The sequence below is a fragment of the Fomitopsis serialis genome (assembly GCF_022376445.1).
Source record: "Fomitopsis serialis strain Sig1Antser10 chromosome Unknown B0H18scaffold_19, whole genome shotgun sequence".
NCBI classification, from domain to species: Eukaryota; Fungi; Basidiomycota; class Agaricomycetes; order Polyporales; family Fomitopsidaceae; genus Fomitopsis; species Fomitopsis serialis.
This window is the reverse complement of record NW_025954979.1, coordinates 205,177-217,711: the sequence shown is the minus strand read 5'-3', so window position 1 is coordinate 217,711 and position 12,535 is coordinate 205,177. Positions and strand designations below refer to the sequence as shown.

The 12,535-nt window shown below is 54.3% G+C and overlaps 4 protein-coding genes across 4 annotated transcripts; 2 read left to right on the top strand and 2 right to left on the bottom strand.

Annotated features, from left to right (window-relative positions):
• Window positions 1-50: 50 nt before the first annotated feature.
• Window positions 51-866, bottom strand: B0H18DRAFT_996005 (ATP synthase E chain-domain-containing protein). The gene is made up of 4 exons (XM_048045376.1): window positions 827-866; window positions 689-762; window positions 462-635; window positions 51-373 (listed from the first exon to the last, which is right to left on the bottom strand). Exons 2-4 carry the CDS (start codon window positions 707-709, stop codon window positions 287-289), a joined length of 282 nt encoding a protein of 93 aa, XP_047895556.1. The 5' UTR covers window positions 710-762; window positions 827-866; the 3' UTR covers window positions 51-286.
• Window positions 867-1,529: 663 nt separating this feature from the next.
• Window positions 1,530-3,403, top strand: B0H18DRAFT_996001 (uncharacterized protein). Its single transcript, XM_048045375.1, has 5 exons — window positions 1,530-1,755; window positions 1,791-2,129; window positions 2,219-2,380; window positions 2,432-2,515; window positions 2,565-3,403. Exons 1-5 carry the CDS (start codon window positions 1,668-1,670, stop codon window positions 3,218-3,220), a joined length of 1,329 nt encoding a protein of 442 aa, XP_047895555.1. The 5' UTR covers window positions 1,530-1,667; the 3' UTR covers window positions 3,221-3,403.
• Window positions 3,404-3,630: 227 nt separating this feature from the next.
• On the top strand, window positions 3,631-10,425 carry B0H18DRAFT_1117284 (Dopey, N-terminal-domain-containing protein; the record flags this gene model as incomplete). Its single annotated transcript, XM_048033553.1, has 28 exons — window positions 3,631-3,724; window positions 3,782-3,915; window positions 3,966-4,112; window positions 4,167-4,247; window positions 4,297-4,575; window positions 4,624-4,956; window positions 5,016-5,186; window positions 5,247-5,357; window positions 5,411-5,518; window positions 5,573-6,031; window positions 6,082-6,204; window positions 6,262-6,448; window positions 6,498-6,630; window positions 6,684-6,934; window positions 6,986-7,043; window positions 7,094-7,883; window positions 7,940-8,149; window positions 8,198-8,337; window positions 8,393-8,545; window positions 8,596-8,671; window positions 8,725-8,854; window positions 8,911-9,008; window positions 9,057-9,187; window positions 9,240-9,449; window positions 9,500-9,815; window positions 9,868-9,962; window positions 10,021-10,138; window positions 10,195-10,425. 28 exons carry the CDS (start codon window positions 3,631-3,633, stop codon window positions 10,423-10,425), a joined length of 5,367 nt encoding a protein of 1,788 aa, XP_047895554.1.
• Window positions 10,426-10,799: 374 nt separating this feature from the next.
• B0H18DRAFT_995999 (uncharacterized protein) lies at window positions 10,800-12,171 on the bottom strand (the record flags this gene model as incomplete). The annotated part of the gene is made up of 7 exons (XM_048045374.1): window positions 10,800-10,901; window positions 10,966-11,380; window positions 11,431-11,451; window positions 11,505-11,679; window positions 11,741-11,795; window positions 11,867-11,984; window positions 12,039-12,171. 7 exons carry the CDS (start codon window positions 12,169-12,171, stop codon window positions 10,874-10,876), a joined length of 945 nt encoding a protein of 314 aa, XP_047895553.1. The 3' UTR covers window positions 10,800-10,873.
• Window positions 12,172-12,535: the final 364 nt, after the last annotated feature.

Below are 12,535 nucleotides of genomic sequence, written 5' to 3'. Positions count from 1 at the left end.
ATGGGCGGCGCGACGCGTCTGTGACGGGTCGCGCTTTCGTCACACGGTCACACGAGTGTGATCTGGGAGGACCGGGGCAAGCTGCCGGCCGACGAGGGCTACAGCGACGAAGGGTCCCGAGGGACGTTCGTAATCTATTAGGATAGCTACACTTGTAAATTGAGAATGTACGCAGAGGTCAAGGCCGACCTAAGGGAAGAGCAGGCGGTGTCTTGCGCGTGTTACGCGCATAAAACGCCCATGGCTAGCAAGTTGTATGCATCTACATCTACACCGACTCCGACAGTCATGACTCGCTCTCCCACTTCGCAACCAGCTTTTCCAGGTCGAACTGGGGATCCTCGGGGTCGGTGATCACTGCAACAAGCGAATGCTCAACTTCGTGAACAAGGTGACGGCGGACGTCGACAGAGCATGCAGACTCTCCGCACGCAGCACGCCGTAAGCATGGTCAGACTCACCACCACCTTGCTACCCTCCTGCTTCTTCTTCCATGCCTCCTTCGCCTGCGCTATCAGGTGCTCCCGTTCGTGGACAGCATGGTGCTTGACCTCCTCGTCGTGCGCCTTCTGCAGTGTCCGGCGATGCGCAATGCCGTAGAAAACACCAGTAAGGAGCGCCGTGTACCGGACAACCTGACATCACGAATAAGCATCGTAAGTATGAGCATCTACCAACAGATGCCCACGTTAACAGTTGAAGAAGCCATAGGTATGCCCGACCACCGGGTCTGTAGTCGATGCAACTGCGGGACGACCGTGTCTGCATGGGGGGTGATTGAGTGTCAGCAATCTGTTTTCTCGAGAAACTGCAAAACGTCACAAACCTACAGAGGACCGAGAAATAGATCGACCGACTGTATGTTGCGGTCGTGCTGGAACTCCTGCGGGAACTTCAGGAAAGCGGTTACATAATCTGGTGCATGTGACCGTAGCGCCTGAGCGCTTAAGTAGTCAGTGCCAGTGTATTATAATAGACAGTACTATTGGCGAATATTCATGGTCCTACATATGGGCAGGCATACTCTACTTCAGCTTGCAGGTACCGTCGTATATGCTCACTAAGTCTCACCGAGTTGATGTGCAACATCGACATGCCACCCTCCTCGGAAAGGTAATTACAAGTAATCGCCCAAGTGAACACTCAAGTTTTTCCATTCGCCGCTTGGTTACCCGTGTACTGTAGATTAATACAAGCGCGGTCACGCGTCACAGGCCTGTCGCCACGCCGCGACGCTGCGTTGTCACTGGTCACAGTCGAGCCCGCCGATGTGACAACCTCCGACGTCACGAATTTCGCCGCCTGCGGCGCCGGTAGACCAAATCCCGCCCCCGCCGCCCCGCCGCCCAAGGCTTGTGTCACAGGTCCCGACGCTCGCGCCGCGCCGCCTGAGTGTCCGGGCCGTCACACGTCACACCCGCGCCGCTTGAATTAATCTACAGTATCCGAATTTCACTGCAATATCCATCTTTGGACGTCGTTACTTGAGCCGTCAAAAATACCAATGACTCGTGTTTTTAACGTCGCATGGGAGCAGTAGTTCAGTACGTACTTACGCTTATGGAATGTAAGTGGCCTTGTGCGGAGTTGGCCAGATGGCGGCACGTTCAAAAAGCCTGTGTTGACCACCACAATCAAACCGGCGCACTCCGTACTCTATTCCCAAAATGCCTGAAGCACAGGATATGTTTCGTGTATCGCCTTGGATAACTTATGACCCATCATCCGACGCTCGCGCCGAAACCCTCGCTCGCAGTAACATTCACTTCTCATCATGAACGGCGACGTAGACATGGACGCTCCGCAAATCTCTACCCTTCCCGACACACCGGAGCCCGCGCCCGCGCGCACATCCAAGTTCAGGGTGAAGCTACTTGTCAACGAGGGCAAGAGGGCTAGCTCTCACTCGAGCACCGCCCCTCACGCCCGTACAAAGCGAGCGAGCGATGAAGACGAGGACGAAGATGAGGAGGAAGAAGACCAGCTCATAGACGATGATGATGACGAGCCTAGCAGACCATCTCGGTCTGCTCATGCTATTCAGCCCGCGCCGGTGCCTACTCCTTCAACCAGTGGTCGAGGACAAGCTACGAAGCGTGGGCAAGGCAGAGGCCGCGGCAGGGGAAGAGGTAGAGTAGAGGTGCACACGCTGCACTAGGTGAGTGATCATTCGTTGTCGACAACTGCACGCTCTCATACTGCTCTTGCACCGCTGCAGATCCGACCCACCTCGTTCACACCGATTTCTTCGATCCGAACATCCCTGGCAGTAGTGCATTTTCTTTGGTGCCTCCACCAACAGCACCAGTAGCGACCAAGAAGAAAGCCGCTCCGGGAAAAGGCGCTACTGCACAGCGGGCCATCAAGAAGAGACCTCGAAGTGTGTCCTCCAGTTGTTGTAGTGTTTGTCGTGCTAACTTCGCCTTCAGAGCCGCGAAAGTTACTGCAGCTGCTGTCGTGGCCCCTATACCGCTCCCTATACACAGGGATGACGCGGAAAGCATCATCAGCGAGAGTGAGCACTTCCTCCCGTGGCTTTCACCCTTCGACTAAGATAATGGTAGGCTACCCAGTAACGGCGGCCTCATCACCATTGCCTCATGAGGAACGTACGCCAGAACCTGATATGACGATGCCAACGTCCATCTACAGCCTGCCAATGGATGACGGTTTCACTCTCGACGGCGTTGCTTTTCCGCAGTATCCCTTGCCATCGAAACCATTCCCAGTGCAACCTGCGCCCAAGATTGGCACGGGCTTCGCGCCAACCATAGTGCTAGACAAGTCCAAGAAGCCAGTACGACGCTGGAGGCAAGTTAATCGCGAGGTGCGCGGCATCGCAGGTGGCCGCTGGTTCACTCGCTCTTGGGTTGGTGAGAAGGAATCCGACTTCGCTTCTCACCAGACTGCTGCCTCGCAAGCTGTTACACTCGCCGCGCAGTCCGCTGCCGACCGCGCAGATCGCGAAGCTGCGTCAGCGGCAGCGATGCTTGCAGCTGGCATCACGCTGCCTCCCAAACTAGCTGGTACTTCTGCTTCCGCTCCTCCGGGGAGGGGGCCGAGACCCAAAGTTCCCAAAGGAGAGACACCATTGTCGACAATGCCTTCCAGTCGTCAAGATTCGGCGGTCCCGGAGAGCATATCCGCCCAAATCCCGAAGACCGGTATGGCTCACGGATCGCTATCTGACGTCCCAGTCACCCCGGCGCCCCCTGCATGATGTTAGATGTATGGAAGGTCATTGCTGAATTATCGAGTCCGTCGAGTGACGGAATAGGTTGACCGGGATGTTCTACTGGCCCTGCGTGTTTTGCTGTGCTTTCGATGTAGGTTATTACGCCACGACGCCTGGACAGTGTATTCAGTCTTGAATGTTATATGTATATTGCGTCCCAGTGTCCTGATGAAAGGGTATAAGATGCGAGCTTCGCCCACCAGAGAGACTGAGAGGCTACGAGATCTCGAAATACCACGTGACCTGTACTGCACTGTATGCGATCAGAGTGCGCGTATAGTCGCGCTGCGCCTACAGCGCAAGTCTACGCACTCAACTACTACTTGACCCTATACTCACCGTCTAGCTGAGGTCGGCTGCACCCAGCGCATCGCGTTCGCTGCGAGGCACCCTTCATGTCGGGAAGCTCCACACCCAAGCTCGCTGCGCCCGAACCACTCAAGAAAGGGACATCCGTATCGTCATTGCGCTTCGGCGCGCATGAGCGGGGTGAGTCTCCATTCTGGTATTCGCCTATAATGGCAGGCACTGATAGTGCTGAGGCAGTACCTACGCCGCCAGCATATGCGTCCGATCCAAAGTACAAGAAGTACACACAGCAGGTGGAAAGATGCCTGAATTCATTCGATAGTGTGCACGAGTGGGCCGACTTCATATCGTTCCTGAAGCAGCTGCTGAAGGTGAGTGCTCGTACTGTTGACCGGCGCAACGACTCATAGATGGCCGCCAGACATTTGAAGCGTACCAACAGTTCAAAGAGATTCCGCGCAAGCTTGTAGTAGCCAAACGACTATCACAATGCCTGAACCCTGCCTTGCCAACAGGAGTTCACCAGCGAGCACTGGATGTATACTCTCACATATTTGCTGTCCTCGGGGTGCGTCCTATTTCCCTATATCGTGATGGAAGCAACTCAGCGCCGGCGAATTAGACGGAAGGCTTGCACCGCGATCTCGCGCTCTGGTCCTCAGGTCTCTTCCCATTCTTTGAGTATGCAGCAACCTCTGTCAAGGTGAGCTTCAGCAGCTATCTTTGTCAGACTGAACTGTAATGATTCGTAGCCTACGCTTCTGAATTTATTCGACACGTACTACTTGCCCCTTCAAGACGGCCTGCGGCCCATTATGAAGTCGTTCAATCTTGCCCTTCTCCCTGGCTTGGAAGAGGAAACCGGAGAATACTTCGACAAGGTGCTGAGTCTGTTAGACCGTCTCTCTGGCAGCGTATCTCCCTCGTTTTTCTTCCAAAACATCTGGCTAGCCATGTTGACGACACCCTCTGCTCGTGGGACGTCGCTGAACTTCCTGTCTCGTCGACTACCAAAACTGAAGCCGATGAAGGTAGGACATCATCTACAAGGTATCCTCGCAGTATTTTAACTCATGCAGGAGGCGACAGACATAACGGATATCGTCGGTCGCGATGTTGGTCTCATGATCCGTGCCTTCTCATCCGCCCTGGACGATGACGATCTCCTTGTCCGACGCGGCGCATTGGATCTCCTTCTGCAGTCTTTGCGTATCGATGGCGTTGCTCTCAAACGTGCCCAAGCAGAGGATCGCATGATACTGATGCGCGCCGCAAGTAGTGTAGTGCTTCGCAGGGACCTGTCTCTGAATCGCCGACTCTACTCGTGGCTCCTAGGCCCGAGCGAAGAGAGCCAACAACAAATGGAGTACCTCAGAACACACTCACTTCAGCTTTTAAGCCAAACACTCAGGGTATGTGCGCTCATTATTTACTTGATGATTAACGGCGTCGGGATTCATCCACGTATCAGGAGGAGATGTTCCATCCATCATTGGACTACTCACAAGCACGGCCATTCAAGATTTTCATCTCACTACTCGACAAATGGGAGATTGGCTCTCCTCTTACCGAGGTGCTTGTGTACGACGCATTCAAAGCAATCAGGAAAGCTCTTGAGAGTGGATCTGAGTTTAGTGACGATGTTTGTTCCCTCACCTCTATACTGCAGGAGTCTCTGATCAACATGTATTCTTCCTGACAGATCAGCATGACAGCCAGCACCTTGTACGAGGCTGTAGAACCTCATCTGTTGTGGAAACAACTGTATCATATACTCTACTCAGAGATCACGTCGCAGAATACCAAATGTGAGGTATGAGTAGAGAACATATTCAACAGCATTCTGTCATTGACCGTCTGCTGCAGGGTTGCGATATGGTCAAGTACATTCTTGCGACGTTCCACGGGCAAGACGAGGAGATCGAAACTGTGCATTTGCCTGTTGTATTCGCTGGTATTGCAGAATTGCTTGCGGTACGTTTCAATAGGTCGAGCGTCATGGAGACAGGAATTGAATTGAGATGACAGACATCTGCACAGGAGCAACCTCCCCGGATGACGCCAGTCGCTCTTCGCAAGGTTTTGGCATTACAGAAGGAAATATTGTCCTATATGTCGCCTGCAAGTCCGCTGAAGTCAAGACCACCCATTACCCGGGAACTAGAGACTACGATGGCCGCATCTGGTCCTGCGACATTCGCATGTCTCTTTTACGGCGTTCCTAGTGTATTGCCACACCTCCGAGGGCCTCTCCAACTATACCATTCTGCACTGCATTTGAAGACCTCATTCGCTCATACATATGCGGCAAGGGCCCTCCTCGTTAGTGGTAATCAGTCGGAAGACACGCGCGGGATTTTGGTGGACACTATGGCCCTCGTGACGGACGTAGTTTCTCAACATGGCTCAGTACACGACCGGTCCATCGCACTGGCTTGGGAGCCCAGTTCGTGGCTTTCATGTGTGCTCCACTGTCTTGAACCGAAGGTCAGTATGCGTCAAAAGTTTCCGCTATGAATGCTTACGAGGATGTACAGATCACTTCGTTCCTGGTTGTGGAAAGTGTAGTAAGCACTGTAACCACTTTGCATGGGGCACAGACGTTGCAGCCTCGTCTCTTCATCGATGAACGTTCTACCATCTCATCTATGGTCAACGCTGTGAGTTGAGATGTTGACATATGTAGAGACGACCACTCATATGTCTTTATTGGCCAGCTCTTGCGATATCTGCAGCTGCAATGGGCTGCGTATCACGCACGGGCTGTGGGACTGATCTGGTCATTAGAGGGTCTCAGTCGTAAACGACATGTGGAAGCTGTCATTGCTCAAAGGATGACGTCGCAAGACCCCGCCGAGGTCGAAGAAGCCTGCGAGACATTTGGCGTCCTATGGAGACTAACAGGTAACCTTCAAATCAATAGTGATGGAGTGTACTCACCGTCTGCAAACAGATGATGATCTCGTACCTGGATCTAGGCTGAAGGTGCCAATGATGGTTGCACTTGATACTTTGAAAAGTAATGATCCAGCCCTGCGTCGGATTGGTGAAACATGGATGCGATGCAGCCTCAAGTCCTACTTACGGTACGACCATGATCTCTTGTTCGAAGGCCACATCGTTGTAATGCGAATAACAGCGTACTTGATCCCATCCTGTTCGACTTGCTTGACCCTGCGATTCGAAGGTCACCTTCAACGCTAGAGCTCAACGGGAAGGAACTGCACAGTTTTGCTTATGACATTTCATTCGACCAACGCTATGTGATACACATGCTTGAAACTTTGCTTTCCGTGATCAAGTTCGGAGGCCAAGGTTTCAGCAAGACGACACGCACGACGCCGATCGGTCGTTCCCCTAACGCCGATCTACTCAAGCGAATACAAGAAGGTAGGAAGCCTCGCCCCCTCTCTACACTTTTCCTAATACAATTCTTTCCAGCTAGTGCATCGTCCCAAGATACGAGCTACATGGATGTCCTCTTGTACTTGCTCCTTCGGTGAGTCTCACAGGATCTACCGACATGCACATCTCATGAACAGCACTCAGATTCCTCGAGTCTGAACCCAAAACTGTCCTCTCCTCGAGGATGGGTAACTTTAATGTCGCCCTTCACGGAATCTCCATCGATATTCTGCAAGCACTGGTGGCCCGTGGAGAAGTTGATTTCCTTGCTCTGCAGACGATGGAATCGGCCGTAATCAAGAAGCTCTATATTGGTGTCCACCTTGGCCGGCTAGATCTTCAGAACAAGCTGCTACATCTGCTTCACTCTATTATATCCGCCTCAATCCCCGGTGCGGATACATATCATGGGAAAGGCAAGGGTTCCACAAGTCAAATCATCGACACGGTCGAGTCGGCAGAGAGAACACCGAGGCCGAGTACAGACTCCTACGGTATTCACCCGCTGCTGGCTCAAACGTTACTGGACGGGATAACGGTTGCCTCCAATCGGTCCATTCTGCAGCATTGGCTCGACTTCGTTCTCATGACAGTGCCACAATTCCAAGATGCGCTGCAGACTTGCATTGTGCCGCTTAGCAGCGGCATATGTCGCCAGCTGCAGTCTGCGCTGGGTGATATGCGCCAGGCATCTGCTGCCGAACGCATCTTCGACGACTTCCACACGATAACGAGCGATGCAGATTTCGTTGCGTTACTGACATCCTTGGAGCGACTTGTGCTACTCAGCCTTTCCCGAATATCGGACGGAGGCCAGACGGAAGAGGAACCGGCGACGAGTGAGAAACCGGCTCAAGAGTCCACGGGTCTACTTGGGTATGTATCCAACGTGTTCAGTTCCGAGACCCCAAATGCTCTGGACGACGCGACGCCGGTCAGTGTGATGACTACTCGCGGTCGTCTCTAGATCTCGTTCTCATATTGTTACAGACGCGTTCATCTGACTACGACAGTCTTCACGAATCCATCAACGCGCTGTATGCAACGTGGGACTTACTCAATGACTCAACACGCGAAATGTGGTCTGATGTCTATCCAAAAGCGAAGACAAGGTGTCGTAAGGTACTCGAGCATCTGTTCCGCGCGCATCCTCCCGAGGTACTGGAGTTCATCGTCGACTGCTGGCGTCGGAGCTCGATGGTAAGTGCTCTAGGGTTTGTACAGTCACCGAGCTCACGCCAGTCAAAGGCTGGATCAACTGCATTTGACGTAGTCGATGTCCTTGCCTCTAGTGCGCAAACTGTCGTTCGTATGACATGCGAGAGCATTGCAGTTCGCACCCCTGGGATGCCGGACCGGTCCAGAAAGCCGGCAGTGGCCTCTAATCTGTGAGTGCACCTCAGATGTATAAGGGAAAGTACGCTGAATTTGACTGCTACACAGGACGGATCTTGTGCTCTATGATTTCCTTGAGCAATATCTACGACGGCTGGAAGGACCTCTGGTCGTACAAGTTTGGCCTCGCTTCGTCCAACTATCTAAGGATCTGATGGCATCATTGCGCGAGTTCAAGATCCAAGCGTTCTCTGCGTTCAGGTCTTTCGCATCTTACGCAGTGTTGGAATCATTTCTGACGCTGTATTCAGATGCTGTACTGTCCTCGCTGATAAGTTGTCACAGACGACGGCACTGGAGGATCGACGGTTACGCAAGGAGCTACAGGTATGCATTGTGAAGTAGACGCGACAGAAACATTCGAATGACGTATCTTCCAGGACACATATACCAAATTGTTGGACATATGCGTCCTGTCTAGCAAACCCTACGATCAGGGGTCTTGGATCCGTCGAACGACCCCAAAGGAGAATCTCACTGTCAATGGCAGAGAATCACCATTGCCTCGAGGTAAACGCAACGTATCTGGTCGTAAACTTCCATCCGCTGAATGCTTGTTTGCAAAGTTGCATCGGATACGAGGCTGGACGAGAAGATGAACGCCAGCAGCACGTCACTTCCAGACGCAGTCAAGCCGGGCTATGGTACCGACGTCGTCGAACAGGTAAGTGCTATGTGACGGACTACACGATAGGCGCTGACAGTGTGGCAGGTCAACGACTACATCGCATTTAGTGTGCTGCCTGACTTGCGGAGGTTACTCGTTGATAGCGACAGGGTGTTGGCGGCATGCAACAGCATCGCTTACAACATCATCAATCCATCGCTCAAGGGGAAGACTCGGTATGTAAACATACACTCGGCGCATGAGCGCACCTCACGGTGCCCTCCGTAGACCGCTGGATATCGATGACAAGGTTCTTTCCATCCTGCAAGAGATGACGAAGATCGGGCCAGCATACAAGGCATGGAGGGGTGCCGTCACGGATGTGCTGAGCGACAACAGATGCTTCAACTCGTCTCCTCAGGCTGGCGGGAAGTGGAGGATCATGGTCAAGGCTCTGTTCGACGCGGACAAGGCAGCGTTGTCGGATCTCTTGAGTGTGTCCAGCTGAATTGGTATTTCTCCGCTGTCAGTGACTGAACTTCTTCCAGCAAAAATTACCACTGCTCCATCCGCGAACATCTTCACGAACAGGGAGTACGAGATGCTTCTGCGATCGTGAATCTGCGGCGACTCTCCTACGTGCTTCTGTCTGGGGAAAAGAACCATTTCCTCACTCAACTGCCGAGCATCCAAGAGAAGCTGGTGGACACCCTGCGCAATGTTTCCGCGCCCGTGGTTCAGTGCGAGGTGTACCTATGCATTCGAGTCTTGCTCTGCCGGCTGTCGCCACACAACCTGTCAAGCTTCTGGCCAGTCATCCTCACTGAGCTGGTGGGTCGGGTCGATGATGGCCGATTCCCCGACGTGACTGACATCGCATTGCGTAGTACGGCCTCTTTGACAAGGTCATCACCAGCCTCCCGTCGATGGCTCGGAAGAACTGGCCCTGGTGCTTGCCGCCTGCAAGCTGCTCGACCTCCTTCTGGTGCTGCAGACGGAAGAGTTTCAAATGTACGTGCGCCTACTTCGGTGAGTCTGCGGCCGCCCGCTGACTCCACCGGTTCCGCAGACACCAGTGGATCTTCATCACCGACACAGTAGACTCGATCTACCGACCGGAGGACTGGGTCCCGGAGGCGGTGTTGGACCGATTAGCGGAGGTCACTGGGGACCTGCCCGTCACAGAGGTGAGCATCGAGATTCTCCGACGGGGAGACAAAGGGCGATCGCTCACCCCACGCAGAGCGCCCCGCCGCCGCTACACGGCGCCACTACGACACCGACGGTCGACAGCAGACCCATGCGGCGCCCGATGCTGCGCTCGCTCCGGCAGATCGACAGCATCAGGGAGCTGGTGCCCTTCTTCTCGCACGCAAGCATCGCCTCGTATGAGAGCGTGTACGGTAGCGGGGGTAACATCGATTGGGAGGCGGTGGAAGAGGGGTTGCTGGAGGACATGTTTGACGGGAGATAGTCACAGTGTCCAGTGCCACTTGATACCATGTAGCTTATGTTTCACTGCTTCGGTAAATACTTTTAATTGCCCCTTTTCGACGAATCGCCGCCGTGTACGCGAGAAGAGGTTCACTGACTACCTGGCATTATGTGGGCACGCGTGATCGGCCCGTCTGACTGGCTGCTTCTCTGTACTCTCTGACCGAGGTCAAATTCGTCAAACACATACGTACTTACAGATCACACTTCGAATAGTGAATAGGCTCGCGTGTTTCACACCCATGAGTTCGGGAGCATAGTCAAATGAGTCGGACCACCGATATACCGATAAATATCCAATACAACCGCAAAGACAAGCAATACCACAAAGCACGGGCGAATCAGAAGTCACCCCAATTGCGCCGGAACTTGTACTTCATACCATCCTGCGTGTCAGCGTTCGTGCCGGCACGTCGAATCCAAACAAGCTACGTTACCTTGTATGGCACATTCTTCCTGCACGCCGAGATCCCGCAATGATAGTGCGCAGACTTCACGGAGGCGGGGAAGCAACACGCACTTGAGTCTCTCTGAGGGTGCCTTGGGTGCCGCGTACCCAGAGCCACCCTCGCCCCATTGGCCGCTCCCCTTCGCGTTCTGGTACGCACGCGGGGTCCTCGTCCTCCTGCTTGTTCCTCGTGAACTTCGGGACGCGGGGCCGGCCTTGTCAGGCTGGAGCGCCGGGTCGTCGACCGCGGGGTCCCCGGCAGTCGTGTTGTCGTCCGTGCTCGAGGGAACCTGGACGGGCTGCTGCGCCTTGTCGTCGGGGTGCGGCTCGTGCTGCTTGAGAGCGTCGTCGACGGAGATGCCCTGGAAACGCGCCTCGCGCTCGGCCTCTTCATGCTCGATCTTCTCGTGCGCCGCGAAGTGCTCGAGGTCTTCGGGGTGGGTGTAGGATTCGTCGGTCTGCGTTTCGGGTGTGGAGTGGAACTCCTCTGTGTGAAGGGTCAGGCGGATGGCAGAACGCAGAGATGAGGCAACATGCCTTCGTGGTGGAGGAAGAACTCTGGGTGGGCGAAAACGTTAGGTGCAATGCGGGGTACAGGGCGTGCTACGTACCGCTCTCCACGTCATAATGGTGTCCCTCCGCGCCCAATTTGTCGAAGTTGGGCAGTCCGTCCAAACCAACGTCTAGGAATTCTTTCAGGGAGATCTTGCCGTCCTTGTCCTTGTCGAGCTTCTCTAGGACTGTCCTGACAATGAGGTCGGCCTTCTCTTGGTGAGCAACTTCGTCCTATGTCAGCATTCGAGCGGGTCAATCGGAGATACGTATTAGTCAGGAGACTTGGAAGGACCTTTGATTTCTTCTGTGAGTATACGTGATGCACGCCATAGATGGCCTCGATTTCTCTCTGTCCCAAATGTCGTCTCTGGCAAGCGCGTCAGGTCTGCGACTCGGCGTAAGCATGCAGCTTACACACCGGTTCAGATCGTGCAACTGGAAGAAGCTCGGCGGGTCAAACGAGTCGCTACAGCGTGTGTTGAGTTCGATGACAACTCTGAACAGATTGCGCCCCACATATGATGCTCCTTCGCCATCTAGCGTGGTCGCGATGCATGAGTACGGCCAAGTGCAGAAGACCTGGGAAGGACGTACGTGTCTCTCTGCATATTGCTGGATCGTCTCGCCTGCAGCGGGGCCTTCATGGCCGTGGTCGCCGTGGTCGCCGTGGGCTGCGGCAAGGTAGGCGAAGACGAAGACTGCGAGACTGGGCAGGAGCTGCATGACGGGCGGACGCGACCTCGCAGACAGCGACGGCGGCGGCCTGGTGGCGGCGCTGGAGCGCGTACGCCGCGAGAAGGGTTTCCGGGGTCTTTGCTCGGGCCGTGGGGTGTGACTAAGACTGACGGTCACGGCAGATCGGGGTGAGTGGCAGCCGATCGTGACTGGATCGGATGCGACGAATGCCATCACTTGGCCATCACACCGCAACCGAAGCGGCAACTCCTGTAATTCAACTCCATGGCAAATTCGCTACTGCCACATCGGTCTCCGACATCGGGTGCATGGGCAACGTTCCAACCCCACCGTTATGTGATGCGCGCGGTGGTACTGGGACACCGCAGATCCATTTATGCGTGCTCGCTGA